This window comes from Pristiophorus japonicus, chromosome 28 (genome assembly GCF_044704955.1).
Source record: "Pristiophorus japonicus isolate sPriJap1 chromosome 28, sPriJap1.hap1, whole genome shotgun sequence".
Taxonomy (NCBI): Eukaryota; Metazoa; Chordata; class Chondrichthyes; family Pristiophoridae; genus Pristiophorus; species Pristiophorus japonicus.
This window is the reverse complement of record NC_092004.1, coordinates 17,307,193-17,323,761: the sequence shown is the minus strand read 5'-3', so window position 1 is coordinate 17,323,761 and position 16,569 is coordinate 17,307,193. Positions and strand designations below refer to the sequence as shown.

General features: G+C 45.9%; 1 protein-coding gene across 1 annotated transcript; it reads right to left on the bottom strand.

Annotated features, from left to right (window-relative positions):
- LOC139239584 (zinc finger protein 664-like) lies at positions 1 to 14,761 on the bottom strand. The gene is made up of 2 exons (XM_070868363.1): positions 14,156 to 14,761; positions 1 to 54 (listed from the first exon to the last, which is right to left on the bottom strand). The coding sequence occupies exons 1-2, from the start codon at positions 14,759 to 14,761 to the stop codon at positions 1 to 3; spliced, it is 660 nt and encodes a 219-aa protein (XP_070724464.1).
- Between the last annotated feature and the right edge of the window lie 1,808 nt (positions 14,762 to 16,569).

Sequence of the window (16,569 nt, the reverse complement as noted above, 5' to 3'; positions counted from 1 at the left end):
TCAAAAACTGTTTGGAGAAATTCCTGATCCGAGACTGAATCGCTTGCATTTCCACTGTGGGGAAAGGAAAGGATGCTGAGAGTTAACATGCATGAGCGTGTGTCTGCACACGCACAAGTGGAGAATTGTGATTGTAAAACAGCAGCTAACTCTACCAATTATATATTTATGGTATTTTGAGATTGTAAGACACCTAAAGATAATGAAACAAATCAATGTTATGTGTCCCCTGACTGTGAAGGTACACAATTTATTCTACATTATGTTATCAGTGGGACAGTGGGAAATGTCCTCACCCCCTAAAGTGCTCATTCTTCATCATCGCAGGCAGTCCGTCAGGAGCGAGGAAAACTTGCTTCCACTCGAATAGTGAGTCCAATATGAGAACCACAGTCTCTTTCAAAGGTGGGACAGACAGTGGTTGAGGGAAGCGGTGGGTTGCGCTGGTTTGCCGCACGCTCCTTCCGCTACCTGAGCTTGATTTCTGCATGCTTTTAGCAACGAGACCCGAGGCGCTCAACGCCCTCCCGGATGCACTTCCTCCAATTAGGGCGGTCTTTGGCCAGGGATTCCCAGGTGTCGGTGGTGATGTTGCACTTCATCAACGACGCTTTGAGGGTGTCCTTGAAACGTTTCCTCCGTCCACCTTGGGCTCGTTTGCCGTGAAGGAGTTCCGAGTCGAGCGCTTGCTTAGGGAGTCTTGTGTCCGGCATGTTAACAATGTGGCCCGCCCAATGGAATTCATTAGTCAGGTGCTGATACCATGAGATATGGTCAACATATTCAAATAGAAGCAGCAACTAGGTCACATCTCCCTGAACACATGGACAATATCACTGCCCATAGAGACCAGCGGAATTACACCCAGCTATATGTCGTGCATGTGGATAGATATAATATTCAGAAAATGCCATAAATTAATATCACAACTCAAAAATATTAAACACACATCTGTGAATAAAAATAATATAATACCGCCATTAAATGGTGGAGCAGGCTTGAGGGGCCAGATGGCCTACTCCTCCTATTTCTTATGTTCTTATGCCACACTATGTAAAACTGAGTAAAGGATCATTTAATCCATCAATGAACACCCGCTCCACATTTCCCTGCTGAATATTCCCTACCTCGGGAATAATGGTTTGGGCCTGCACTGTGAGTAAATCTCACCAATGGGCGCTCCCAGTGCGGAGTCTCGGCCGACGGGAGCCCGTCTGGAACTGGGTTGTGGTGATCAGTGCGATTCACTGGATTTACTGGGCAGCTGTCTGTGTCACACCTGATGTGGAGAGTTGATCGTAACACTCGGGAAATGCTCGATCCCAGAGCTAACCGCTGTTGTACTGGTGGAGGAGGAGGGACTGGGTATCATGTTTAACAAGGCAATGTCCTCCTTCCCATTTTAATATTTCCCTCTAACCCTCCTATTAATATTATATTTATTACAGAGCATCAGAACCTGGGAATGCCTGTCATCGCCATGGCTGAAGGTTCAAACAGGTGAGAAAATCCAACATCTTCAACAAGAATGAGAATGGACACAGCTAGGTTCACTTCAGCACTTCCAGAGCAGGTACATCACAGGTTATATGTGGAGTAAATCTCCCTCTGCACTGTCACATCAAACATTCCCAGAGCAGGTACAGCACGGGTTATATAGGAGTAAAACTCCCTCGACACTGTCTCATCAAACATTCCCAGAGCTGGTACAGCACAGGTTATATATGGAGTAAAACTCCCTCTGCACTGTCCCATCAAACATTCCCATAGCAGGTACAGCACGGGTTATATACACAGTAAAACTCCCTCTACACTGTCTCATCAAACACTCCCAGAGCAGGTACAGCAAGGGTTATATACACAGTAAAACTCCCTCTACACTGCCTCATCAAACACTCCCAGAGCAGTTGCAGCACGGGTTATATACGGAGTCAAGCTCCCTCTACACTGTCCCATCAAACACTCCCAGAGCAGTTACAGCACGGGTTATATATGGAGTAAAACTCCCTCTACACTGTCTCATCAAACACTCCCATAGCAGGTACAGCACGGGTTATATACACAGTAAAACTCCCTCTACACTGTCTCATCAAACACTCCCAGAGCAGGTACAGCACGGGTTATATACACAGTAAAACTCCCTCTACACTGTCTCATCAAACACTCCCAGAGCAGTTGCAGCACGGGTTATATACGGAGTCTAGCTCCCTCTACACTGTCCCATCAAACACTCCCAGAGCAGTTACAGCACGGGTTATATATGGAGTAAAACTCCCTCTACACTGTCCCATCAAACACTCCCAGAGCAGGTACAGCAAGGGTTATATATGGAGTAAAACTCCCTCTGCACTGTCCCATCAAACACTCCCAGAGCAGTTACAGCACGGGTTTTGTATGGAGTAAAACTGCCTCTACACTTTCCCATCAAACATTCCCAGAACAGGTACAACACATGTTAGATACAGAGTAAAGCTCCCTCTACACTGTCCCATCAAACACTACCAGAGCAGGTACAGCACATGTTAGATACAGAGTAAAGCTCCCTCTACACAGTCCCATCAAACACTCCCAGGGCAGGTACAGCACGGGTTACATACAGATTAAAGCTCCCTCTACACTGTCCCATCGCACGCTCTCGGGGCAGGTACAGCACGGGTCATATACAGATTAAAGCTCTGTTTACTGTATCCCATTAGATACTCTCAGCACAGGAACAGCACGGGTTCGATACACAGTGAAGCACCCTCTACGCTGTCCCATCAAACATTCCGAGGACAGGTACAACATTGGTTAAATGCGTAATAAAGCTCCCTCTGCACTGTTGCATCAAACAACCCCAGGGCAGGGACAGCACGGGTTAGATTTAGGGGAAAGCTCAATCAATGTTGTCAAACCAAACAACCCCAGGGTAGTTGCAGCCTGGGTTAGATACAGAACAAAGCTCCTTCTGCAAAGTTTCATCAATCACTCCCACGGCTGGTACAGCTCGAGTTAGATACAGAGTAAAGCTCCTTCTACACTTTCCCATCAATCAATCCCAGGAGCAAATACAGCACGGGGTTAGATACAGAGTAAAGCTCCCTCTACACAGTCCAATTCCCGGTCCATGTACACCAAGGGGTCGATACAGAGTAAAGTTCCCTCTACACTGTCCCATCAAACACCCCCAGGCATGTACAGCACAGGTTACATGCAGAATAAAGCTCGCTCTATACTGTCCCATCAAACACTCCCAGAGCAGGTACAGCATGAGTTAGATACAGAGTAAAGCTCCCTGAACACCATCCCATCAAACACTCCCAGGCAGATGCAGCACGGGTTAGATACAGATTAAAGCTCTCTTTATACTGTCCCATTAGACACACCCAGGGCACCTAATGCATGGGTTACATACATAGTAATGCTCTATCTGCACTGTCCCATCAAATACTGCCAGTACAGGTACAACATGGGTTAGATACAGATAAAGCTCCGTCTGCACTTTCTCATCAAAAACATCCAGGGCAGGTACAGCAGGGGTTAGATATAGAGTAAAGCTCCCTCTACACTATCCCATCAAACACTCACATGGCAGGAACTGCTCGGGTTTTGTACAGAGCTCTGTCTACACTTTACGATGAATAACTCCCAGACCAGGTACAGCACTGGTTAAATATAGAGTAAAGCTCCCTCGACGCTGGCCCATCAAACAATCCTAGGGCACCTACCGCAAGGTTTCCGTACATAGTTATGCTCCCTCTACACAGTCCCAGCGAATTCTCTCAGTACAGGTACAACATGAGTTAAATACAGAGTATAGTTCACTCTACATTATCCCAACAATCACCCCCAGGGCAGATACAGCACGGGTTAGATGCAGAGCAAAGCTTCCACTGCACTGCCCATCAATCACTCCCAGGCGAGGGACAACATGCTTCACATACAGAGTAAAGATCCCTCTAAACTGTCCTGTCAAACATTCCCAGACAGGAACAGCAAGGATTAGATATACAGTTAAGCTCCCTCTAAACTGTCCCATCCAACAGTCCCACGACCGGTACAACACGGGTTATATACAGAGTAAAGCTCCTCTACACTGTCCCATCAAACACTCCCAGGGCAGGGACAGCATGGGTTTGATATAGAGTAAAGTTCACTCTACACTTTCCCATCAAACATTACCAGGACAGGAACAGCGCGGGGTTAGATACAGAGTAAAGCTCCCTCTACACTGTCCCATCAAACACTCCCATGCCAGGTACAGGGGGTTAGATACAGAGTAAAGCTCCCTCTACACTGTCCCATAAAACACTCCCAGGACAGGTACAGCACGGGGTTAGATACAGAGTAAAGCTCCCTCTACACTGTCCCATCAAACACTCCCAGGGCAGGTACAGGGGGTTAGACACAGAGTAAAGCTTCCTCTAAACTGTCCTATCAAACATTCCCAGGACAGGAACAGCATGGGTTAGGTAGAGAGTAAATCTCCCTCTACACTGTCCCATCAAACAGTCTCTGGGCAGGTACAGCATGTGTTGGATACGGAGTAAAGTTCCCTCCACAATGTCCCATCAAACACTCCTAGGGCAAGTACAGCACGTGTTAGATACAGAGTAAAGCTCTCTCTACACTGTCCCATCAAACACTCCCAGGCAGGTACAACACGGGTTAGATATCGGGTAAAACTCAGTCAATGCTGTCAAACCAAACAACCCCAGGATAGTTGCAGCCTGGATTAGATACAGAGTAAAGCTCCTTCTATACTGCCCCATCAAAATCTCAGGCAGGTACATCACACGTTGGATGTAGAGGAAAGCTACTTCTGCTCTGTCCCACTAAACACACTCAGGGACAAATAGAGCACGGGTTGGTTGCAGAGTCAAGCTCCCTCTACACTGTACAATTTGCAGGACAGGTGCAGCAAGGGTTAGATAAAGAGTAAAGCTCCCTCTACACTGCCCCATCAAACACTCACAGGGCAGGTACAGCACGGGTTAGGTGCAGAGTAAAGCTCCCTTTATACTGACCTATCAAACATTCCCAAACACATACAGCAGAGGTTACATGCTGAGTGAAGCTCCCGCTACAATGCCCCATTAAACAATCTCAGGACACCGACCACATGGGCTACATATATAGTAAGGCTCCCTGAAAAGTAGTAATCTCAGGATTGCTACCAGTGCCACATGTTCGTCAGAGTCGGAATCTCAGGATAGCTCAGATGAATACGTGGCTTGAGGAGTGGTACAAAAAGGAGGGATTCAAATTCCTGGGACATTCGAACTGGTTCTGCAGGAGCTGGGACCAGTACAAACTGGACGGTTTGCACCTGGGCAGGGCTGGAACAAATGTCATCGGGGGAGTGTTTGCTCGTGTTGTTGGGGAGGAGTTAAACTAATATGACAGGGGGATGGGAACCTATGCAGGGAGACAGAGAGAAGTAGAATGGGGGCAGAAGCAAAAGATAGATAGAAAGAAGAAAAGTAAAAGTGGAGGGCAGAGAAACGGAAGGCAAAAAGGGCCACATTACAGCAAAATACTAAAGGGGCAAAGTGTGTTAAACAGACAAGCCTGAAGGCTCTGTCCCTCAATGCGAGGTGTATTCGGAATATGATGGACGAATTAACTGCGCAGATAGCAATTAACTGGTATGATGTAATTTGCATCATGGAGACATGGCTCCAGGGTGACCAAGGCTGGTAACTCAACATCCAGGGATATTCAACATTTAGGAAAGGTAGACAGAAAGGAAAAGAGGCAGGGCGGCATTGTTAGATAAAGAGGAAATTAATGCAATAGTAAGAAAGGACATTTGCTTTGATGATGTGGAATCGGTATGGGTGGAGCTACGGAATACCAAAAGGCAGAAAACGCTAGAGGGAGTTGTATACAGACCACCAAACAATAGTAGTGAGGTTGGGGACAGCATCAAACAAGAAATTAGGGATGCATGCAATAAAGGTACAGCAGTTATCATGGGCGACTTTAATCTACATATTGATTGGGCAAACCAAACTGGTAGCAATGCGGTGGAGGAGGATTTCCTTGAGTGTATTAGGGATAGTTTTCGAGACCAATATGTCGAGGAACCAACCAGGGAGCTGCCCATCCTTGACTGGGTGATATGTAATGAGAAAGAACTAATTAACAATCTTGTTGTGCGAGGCCCCTTGGGGAAGAGTGACCATAACATGATAGAATTCTTTATTTTGATGGAGAGTGACACACTTAATTCAGAAACTAAGGTCCCGAACTTACGGAAAGGTAACTTCGATGGTTTGATGCGTGAATTGGCTCAAATAGACTGGCAAATGATACTTAGAGGGTTGACGATGCATCGGCAATGGCAAACATTTATAGATCACATGGATGAACTTCAGCAATTGTACATCCCTGTCTGGAGTAAAAATAAAACGGGGAAGGTGGCTCAACCGTGGCTAACAAAGGAAATTATGGATAGTGTTAAATCCAAGGAAGCGGCATATAAATTGGCCAGAAAAGCAGCAAACCTTAGGACTGGGAGAAATTTAGAATTCAGCAGAGGAGGACAAAGGGTATAGTTAAGCGGCGGGGGGCGGGGGGGGGGGGGAATTGAATACGAGGAAGCTTGCTGGGAACATAAAAACTGGCTGCAAAAGCTGATATAGATATGTGAAGGGAAAAAGTTTAGTGAAGGCAAACGTAGGTCCCTTGCAGTCGGATACAGGTTAATTTAAAATGGGGAATAAAGAAATGGCAGACCAATTGAACAAATACTTAGGTTCTGTCTTCACGAAGGAAGACACAAATAACCTTCTGGAAGTACTAGGGGACAGAGTGCCTAGTGAGAAGGAGGAACTGAAGGATATCCATATTAGGTTGGACATTGAGTTAGGGAAATTGATGGGATTGAAGTCCGATAAATCCCCGGATCCTGATAGTCTGTATCCCAGAGTATTTAAGGAAGTGGCCCTAGAAATAGTAGATGCATTGGTGATCATTTTCCAACAGTCTATCGACTCTGGATCAGTTCCTATGGACTGGAGGGTAGCTAATGTAACACAACTTTTTAAAAAGGGAGGGAGAGGGAAAGCGGTTAATTATCGACCAGTTAGTCTGACATCAGTGGTGGGGAAATGTATGAATCAATTATTAAAGATTAAAGAGCAGCGCATTTGGAACGCAGTGACAGGATCAGTCCAAGTGAGCATGGGGTAATGAAGGGGAAATCATGCTTGACAAATCTTCTGCAATTTTTTGCGGATGTAACGAGTAGAGTGGACAAGGAGAATCAGTGGAAGTCGTATATTTGGACTTTAAAAATGCTTTTGACAAGGTCCCACACAAGAGATTGGTGTGCAAAATCAAAGCACTTGGTATTGGGGGTAATATACTGACGTGGATAAAGAACTAGTTGGCAGACAGGAAGCAGAGAGTCGGGATAAACGGGTCCTTTTCGAAATGGCAGGCAGTGACCAGTGGAGTGCCGCAGGGCTCAGTGCTGGGACCCCAGCTCTTTACAATATACATTAACGCTTTAGATTAATGAATTAAGTGTAATATCTCGAAGTTTGCAGATGATACTAAAGTGGGTGGCAGCGTGAGCGGTGAGGGGGATGCTAAAAGTCTGCAGTTTGACTTGCACAGGTTAGGTGAGTGGGCAAATGCATGGCAGATGCAGTACAATGTGGATAAATGTGAGGTTATCCATTTTGGGGGCAAAAACAAGAAGACAGAATACTATCTGAACGGTGGCAGATTAGGAAAAGTGGAGGTGCAACGAGACCTGGGTGTCAAGGTTCATCAGACATTGAAAGTTGGCATGCAGGTTCAGCAGGCGATGAAGAAGGCAAATGATATGTTGGCCTTCATAGCTAGGGGATTTGAGTATAGGAGCAGGGATATCTTACTGCAGTTATACAGGCTCTTGGTGAGGCCTCACCTGGAATATTGTGTTCAGCTTTGCTCTCCAAATATGAGGAAGGACGTTCTTGCTATTGCGGGAGTGCAGCGAAGATTCACCAGACTGATTCCCGGGATGGCAGGACTGACATATGAGGAGAGATTGGATGACCTGGGCCTTTATCCATTGGAATCTAGAAAGATGAGAGGGGATCTCATAGAAACATAAAAGATTCTGACAGGACAGGATAGATGTGGATAGAATGTTCCCAATGTTGGGGAAGTCCAGAACCAGGGGACACAGTCTTAAGATAAGGGCTCGGCCATTTAGGACTGAGCTGAGGAGAAACTTCTTCACTCAGTGAGTTGTTGACCTGTGGAATTCCCTGCCGCAGAGAGTTGTTGATGCCAGTTCATTGGATATATTCAAGAGGGAGTTAGATATGGCCCTTACGGTTAAAGGGATCAATGGGTATGGAGAGAAAGCAGGAAAAGGGTACTGAGGGAGTGATCAGCCATGATCTTATTGAATGTTGTTGCAGGCTCGAAGGGGCGAATGGCCTACTCCGATTTTCTATGTTTCTATGAATGAGAGGTGATCTTATAGAGACATATAAGTTTATGACAGGGCTTGACAAGGTGGATGCAGAGAGGATGTTTCCCCTGATGTGGGAGACTATAACGAGATGGCTTGATCTTAGAATAAGGGGCCGCCCATTTAGAACTGAGATGACGAGAAATTTCTGCTCTCAAACGGTTGTGAATCTGCGGAATTCGTTGCCTCAGAGAACTGTGGAAGTTGGGACATTAAGAAACTGTCTATTTCTTTCTTAAATGTATTTAAACGATAAGGGGATAAGGGGTTATGTGGAGCGGGCAGGAAAGTGGAGCTGAGTCCCTGATCGGATCAGCCATGATCTTATTGAACGGCGAAGCAGGATCGAGGGACCTTATGACCTATTCCTGCTCCTATTTCTTATGGTCTTATTTATTGAAAATATACAGGAATGTTTCCTGACTCAACATGTTAATGAAGTAACTTGGGAAAATTATATATTGAATGTGGTGTTTAGCAGTGAGCATGACCTCCTATCAGGCCTCCATATGGGGGAACATCTGCGCAACAGTGCACACATTGTCGGGTCCCAATTGGCCGGGAGAACCAAAGTGACTGACAACCTGCAACTCGCACCACATTTCAGAAGGGAAAACTTCTCCAAAATGGCAGAGGACTTGCAACAGGTAAATTGGCCAACCCTACTCGGTGGTGATGTGACCGATGTTGAATATAAATGGAACGTATTTCAGATTTAAAATGTGGAAAACTGATGTAGCCAAAATCTAAAGATGCAAATGTGGTAAAAAAATACCAAGGTGGCTAACTGGCTCTGTACAAAGACAAATAACAAGTAACCAGAAATGTCTCTATAAATTAAAGTAATTTAACACTCAAATAAATAGCGTTGATTATAAAGAACTAAAGAAAACGGAAGCTGCTATTCGATCAGCAAAAAGCAACAGTCCCAGCAATGGTGTCCTGCAGGGATCAGTGCTGGGACTATTGCTTTTTACTATTTTTATTAATGATCTGGATTTTGGTGTCGGGGCACAATTTTGAAATGATACCAAGATCTGTGCGAGTGCTCGAACTGTAGAAGAGGCTCGTCTGATTCAGGCAGATCTTAAAGTGTTGGGACACTGGCCTCATGACTGCAAAATGATGCATAACTTAGATAATTTCAGTTTTATGTATGTGGGCAGGGCAAATGCTCAACATTCATACACGCTCCAGGGAAAGGCATTAAAGATGATGGAGATAGAAAGAGATTTAGGCATTCTAGTGAATACATCCGTAAAGGTACACGAGCAAAGCGGTGTAGCGACAGTTAGAGCAAATAAGGTGTTTGGGTGCATCCATAGGACAATTGAGTATAAGGCGAGGAGTACTGTGTTGTCCTTATACAAGACCTTAGTCAGGCCATGCTTGGAATACTGTTTCCAGTTTTGGTCTCCTCACATGGTGGGTGATATTGAGGTACTGGAAAGGGTCACTCGACTAATTCCAAGTCTAAAGCATCTTAATTATCAAGATAGGTTGAAAGAGTTGGGGCTCTTTACCTGAGAGCAGCGTAGACTTAGGGCGATATGATTGCGGTTTATAAGATAATGAAAGTGAAAGAGAGTGTTCCAGCTGACCGTTTACTTCAATTAAGTCGATTAGGCAGGACCAGGGACACAAATTTCAGCTGTACAAGGCTAGATCTACGTTAGACATCAGGAGGTGATTCTTTTCCCAGAGAACAGTCGACCTCTGGAACAAGCTGCCCTCTCATGTGGTGGATGCAGGCTCACTGAATTCCTTCAAGTAAAAGCTGGATTTTTTTTTGGCTGCGACGGAGATTAAGACTTACAGAAGGTAGGTACTGCAGGGATTTTAATGGCAAGAGTGATCTCCTGGATTAGTTTCCATCGCTTAGATGGGTTAGTGAGGAATTTCCTAGATTTTACTTTCCCAAATTGTCCTAGTTTTTTTTTTAAATCTGTTTTTTTGCCTCTCCCAGTTGATCACATGGACTCGGGTGGAGTGGAGTGTATACGCTGTGATATATCGCAATTGTGTGGGACAGGCTTGATGGACCAGATGGTCTTTACCTGTCCGTCATTTTTCGTATGTATTAAAACGCTTCATCTACACTGTCCTGTCGAACACTACCAGAGCAGGTACAGCACTGATTAGATTCAGAGTAAAGCTCCCTCTACACTATCTCATCAAACAATCCCAGGGCAGGTACAGCACGGCTTAAATACAGAATAAATCTCAGGCTCTGAATTAGAGCCCACAGGACAAATGGTGATAGGCCCGAGTGGACTGTGACACGGGCGGCCAGCTTGCATATGGCGGGATCAGGGTGCATGCGCGGCCATCTTGGTTCAGGAATAGAGAGTGGGCGGGCCTTCAGAATCTCTGTTCCCAACTGGGTCCCATTGCCTGGGAGATGGAGCATCCGGAGCAACACATTTTTCATCATCATAGAATCAGAGACTGGTTATAACATGGAAGGAGGCCATTTGGCCCGTTGAGCCCATGCCGGCTATCTGCAAGAGCTTCAGCTAATCCCACTCTATCTACTCTGTCCAGACACGTCATGATTTTGAACACCTCTGTCAAATCTCCTCTCAAACTTCTCTGTTCTGAGAACAACCCCAAATTCTCCAGACTTTCCACGTAACTGAAGTCCCTCATCACTGGAATCATTCTTGCAAATCTTTTCTGCAAGCTCTCAAAAGGCCTTTGTATACTTACTAAAATGCGGAAGCCAGAATTGATCCAGCTCAGTCAACAAGCTCCCCGCTGGAGTGGAACTAAACTACAGAACCAGTGGGAAGCTCTCCAACCTTCGTCGTCTCCTGGCCAGTTCCAAAACCACCCCAATCTCTGTCGTTGAGCTACCATACGCGGACAATACCTGTGTCTACGAACATACAGAGGCTGAACTCCAAGTCATAGTCGACGTATTTACTGAGGCGTACCAAAGCATGGGCGTTACACTAAACATCTGTAAGTCCGAGGTCCTCCACCAGCCTGTCCTTGCCAAATAGCACTATCCACTCCACCCAACCCCCGCCCAGCTGTCATCAAAATCCATGGCGCGGTCCTGGACAAAGTGGACCATTTTCCATACCTCGGGAACCTCTTATCAACAAGAGCAGACATTGATGACAAGATTCAACACCGCCTCCAGTGCAGCCGTCGGCCTCTTGACGAAAAGAGTGTTTGAAGACAACGCCCTCAAATCTATCGGCAAGCTCATGGTCTACAGGGCTGTCGTATACCCGCCCACAGAGACATGGACTATGTACAGTAGACACCTCAAGTTGCTGGAGAAATAACACCAATGATGTCTCTGCAAGATCCTACAAATTCCCTGGGAGGACTGATGCACCAACGTTGGCATCGTCGGCCACGCCAACATCCCCAGCATTGAAGCACGGACCACATTTGATCAGCTTCGCTGGGCAGGCCACATTTTTCGCATGCCAGACATGAGACTCCCAAAGCACGCACTCTACTCAGAACTCCTTCACAGCAAACGAGCCAAAGGTGGGCAGAGGAAACGTTACAAGGACACCCTCAAAGCCTCCCTGATAAAGTGCAACATCCCAACTGACACCTGGGAGTCCCTGGCTAATGACCGCCCTAAGTGGAGGAAGGACATCCGGGAAGGCGCTGAGCACCTCGAGAGTCATCGCCGAGAGTCTGGAGAAATCAACCGCAGGCATCAGAAAGAGCGTGCGGTAAACGTGTCCCACCCACACATTCCCTCAACGACTATCTGTCCCACCTGTGACAGGGACTGCGGCTTCGTATTGGACTGTTCGGCTACCTAAGGACTCATTTTTCCAGTGGAAGCATGTCTTCCTCGATCCGAGGGACTGCCTATGATGATGATGACCCAGAACTGCACACAATACTCCAGTTGAGACCGAACCAGTATTTTATGCAGGTTCACCATAATATCCACCCTTCTGTATTCTATACTTCTATTCATGAAGCCTCGGGTCCCGAAAGTCTTTGTAACCACTTTCTCAACCTGTGCTGCCACCTTCAGTGATTGGTGCACCTATACTCCTGGGTCTCTCTGTTCACGCACCCCTTTACAATTGAACCCTTTAGTTTATATTTCCTCTCCTCTTTCTTCCGACGAAAATGTATCACTTTTGAACTTTTCTATGTTAAGTTCGACCAGCGTGTCTATGTCTTTCTGAAGTCGATCACTACCTCCTGACTGTTCACTGTACTTCCAAGTTTTGTGTGAGCTGTAGATTTGGAAATTGTGCCCTGTATACCCAAGTCTAGGTTATTAATATAGATTAAAAAAAGGAGTGGTCCCAGTAACGACCTCTGGGGAACAGCACTTCCCACAGTCTGAAAAACAACCATTCACCACTACTCTGTTTGTGTCACTTAGCCACTATCATATCCATGCTGCCACCGTTCCCGTTATTCCATGGGCTTCGATTTTACTGGTATTGGTAACACGCTCGGGATCACTAAACACAAAACCCAGTCTGTTAATCACTTTCAGCTACTAGACTTAGCATGTACCCTACAACATCTCTTCTAAATTCAATATGTGAATAGGGCATCACGCCTGTAAACCTGGTTTAAGTTTATATCCACTCAGCAAATCTATTTAAGTAAAGCCTGTAGGCCGATGAGACACTGTTAAGGTGCCAGTGTGCTGCTGGTTTGCTTGGCATTTTGCCTGTAATGGACTCCGTATTTTGGTCTTCGTATTTAACGAAGGATATACTTGCATTGGTGGCAGTTCAGAGAAGGTTCACCAGGTTGATTCCGGAGATGAGGGGATTGACTTATGAAGACAGCTTGAGTAAGTTGGGCCTAAACACATTGGAGTTCAGAAGAATGAGAGATGATTTTGTCGAAACATAAGGTAATTAGGGGGCTTGATAAGTGAATGCAGAGAGGTTATTTCCACTTAAACGGTAAACTAAAACTAGGGGACATAGTCTTAGAATAAGCGGCCACTCAATTAAAACTGAGACGAGGAATTTCTTCTCTGAGGGTTGTAAATCTGTGGAATTCTCTGCCCAGGAGAGCTGTGGAGGCTGTGTCTTTGAATATATTTAAGGCGGAAATAGACAGATCTTTGAGCGATAAGTGGGTAAAGGGTTATGGGGAGTGGGCAGGGTAGTGGAACTGAGTCTATGATCAGATCAGCCATGATCTTATTGAATGGCAGAGCAAGCCCGACGGGCCAAATGACCTACTCCAGCTCCTATTTCTTATGTTCTAAATGAACATTTCTCCCAGTGTAACCTTGTCTGTAATGAAATATGTGTCATTTAATTAGCCTTAGGTCATTGCTCATGTCTGCTGCAGATTCCAGAGTTGATTCCAGAGATGAGGGGATTGACTTATTGTTGAGTAGGTTGGGACGACACACATTGGAGTTCAGAAGAATGAGGTGATCTCTGTGTGACCCTGAAGGACTGTGTCCAGGCTGAAGTTCTGATCCCCTCACATAATGTCCTTTCTCAGCTCCGGTCAGGTGATGCTAAACACTCAGGTGAGAAAGACAAAAATCCACAGCAATGTGTTGAATGCAATACTAATTGATGTCTCTATATCCCAAATATTAAACTCTAGTCGATTTCAGGAGTTATTATCATCAGTGATACAGGAGTTATAAACCCCAACTGTCAGAATGAACACGATTCAGTCCGGGATGTGAATAACAGCAGAATCCAACCCGAGCAGTCACTTGTGAACTCGCTGATGTCTCAGCAGGTTGCCTGACAGAGAGAATCCCTTGTCACACTCAGAGCAGGTGAATGGCCTCTCCCCAGTGTGAACTCGCTGGTGTCTCAGAAGGTGGTATGAGAGAGTGAAACCCTTCCCACAGTCGAAGCAGGTCAACGGCCTCTCCCCGGTGTGAAGTCGCTGGTGTCTCATCAGTTGCTCTTTGCTTTTAAAACTCTTCTCACAGTCAGAACATTTACAAAGTCTGTCCCCAGTGTGAACTCGCTGGTGTATCAGAAGGTGGGATAACTTAGAGAATCCCTTCCCACAGTCGGAGCAGGTGAACGGTCTCTCCTCAGTGTGAACTCGCTGGTGTTGCAGCAGGTCGGATGACCGAGTGAAGCCCTTCCCACAGTTGGAGCAGGTGAACGGTCTCTCCCCAGTGTGAACTCGCTGGTGTGTTTCCAGCTGGGATGGGTAGTTCAATCGTTTCCCACAATCCCCACATTTACACAGTTTCTCCCCAGTGTGACTGCACTTGTGTCTCCACAGTTTGGACGATCGACTGAAGCCATGTCCACACACAGAGCACGTGTACAGTTTCTCCCCACTGTGAACGGTGCCTTCTGCTTCCATGGTCAAAAGTTGATGATATTCCAGTCCCGATGTAGCGAGTAACTGTCAGATCTTGAGGTAATGTTTGGTTTGAGCTTCCAGTCTACAAATCCTCCCCTTTTAACAACCTGTAAAGTGAATTTCAAACAGGAAAAGGGAGTGTGAGAGAGAACCCACAAAAACACAAAGGCAGGTTGTGAAATTGAGCTTAATGAGTCTGTTCATTTGTGGGGCCGGCACTAGAAAAAAGTGACCATGAAAGCTGCCGGATTTTCGTAAAAACACATCTGGGTCACTACTGTCCTTCAGGGAATGGACCCACCTCCCTCGACATGCCCACATGGGAAATTGTTGGTCCCGCTGGGCCCAGAAATATTGGGGGAGAAACCCAGCAGCTTCTCCCCCTCTCCATCCAGTTCAAACTGATGTAACAAACAGACCCACACAGGAGGTCATGAGAGACTTCCACATCCAGCACCCACCTGATACAGAGCTGGTGGGAGTTGCTGGGACTGCTGTATGACTGTAAGTTGTTGTTTCTCTGGTGTGGGGGAGGGACAGCCCCCGGGGGTTACTGGTGCTGGCCCTGGTGGCTCTGACGCAGGGCCCGAGAGCCGCACTCGGTGTTGCCCGGGGCCCCGAGAGCCGCACTCGGTGTTGCCCGGGGCCCCGAGAGCCGCGCTCGTTGTTGCCCGGGGCCCCGAGAGCTGCACTCGGTGTTGGCCGGGGACTGAGAGCCACACTCGGTTAAAAAGGAGGCAGACAAAAAGCAGGAAACTATATACCAGTTAGCCTAACATCTGTGGTTGGGAAAATGTTGAAGAGTTCATTCTTAAAGAAGCATTAGCACGACATTTGGAAAAACATAATTCGGTCAGGCAAATTCAGCATCGGTTGATGAAGGGGAAGTTAAGTTTGTCAAATTTGCTGGAATTCTTTGAGCATGTAACGTACATAGAAACATAGAAAAATAGGTACAGGAGTAGGCCATTCGGGCCTTCGAGCCTGCACCGCCATTCAATATCATGGCTGATCATTCCTTCAGCACTCCTTTCCTGCTTTCTATCCATACCTCTTGATCGCCTTAACCGTAAGGGCCATATCTAACTCCCTCTTGAATATATCCAGTGAACTGTCATCAACAACTCTGTGCGACAGGGAATTCCACATGTTAACAGCTCTCTTGAGTGAAGAAGTTTCTCCTCATCTCAGTCCTAAATGGCCTACCACTTATCCTAAATGCAATGATTATTTTCATTTTTGGTGTTATTCAAAACAGGTGGAAATACACAGCAAATCAAAACTTTAAAAAATTAGAAGAAAATATGCAATAGTAGCCAACTAAATCAGTTCTCTATTAGGCAATGGCATACGTCATCAAACTCCTTCTCTGCTTTTACCATGTTGAAAAAAATTCTGAAATGAAATATTTTTGTCCTCAAATATCAGTCTATTTTTAAACAGTATGCGAAAGTTCTAATTTTATCTCATTTCAAAGTCACTAATCCATCATTCAGACCAGGCCTTGACATTTGGAAGAAAAGCATTTTTTCTATTTTTGTCTTGTACAATACCAAACATTCAGGAATTCATTTTTCACATTTGGTCGGTCAGCATCTCCTCAACACTGTCAGAGGTGCTTTCGATGAATTATGTTCCACTTCACATCATGGGCCAGGGTGGATAAAGTGGGTGTGGTGTATTTGGACTTCCAGAAGGCATTTGACAAGGTGCCACATAAAAGATAACTGCACAAGATAAAAGTTCACGGTGCTGAGGGTAATATATTAGCATGGATAGAGGATTGGCTAACTAACAGACAACAGAGA

Excerpts from the sequence above, each read along its gene's own strand:
- LOC139239584 (XM_070868363.1), bottom strand. The coding sequence starts at position 14,761 with ATGGAAGCAGAAGGCACCGTTCACAGTGGGGAGAAACTGTACACGTGC. Across the intron at positions 55-14,155 it reads ACCTGCTGAGACATCAGCGA|TGGAAATGCAAGCGATTCAG; the intron begins GTTCACAAGTGA and ends CTTTCCCCACAG.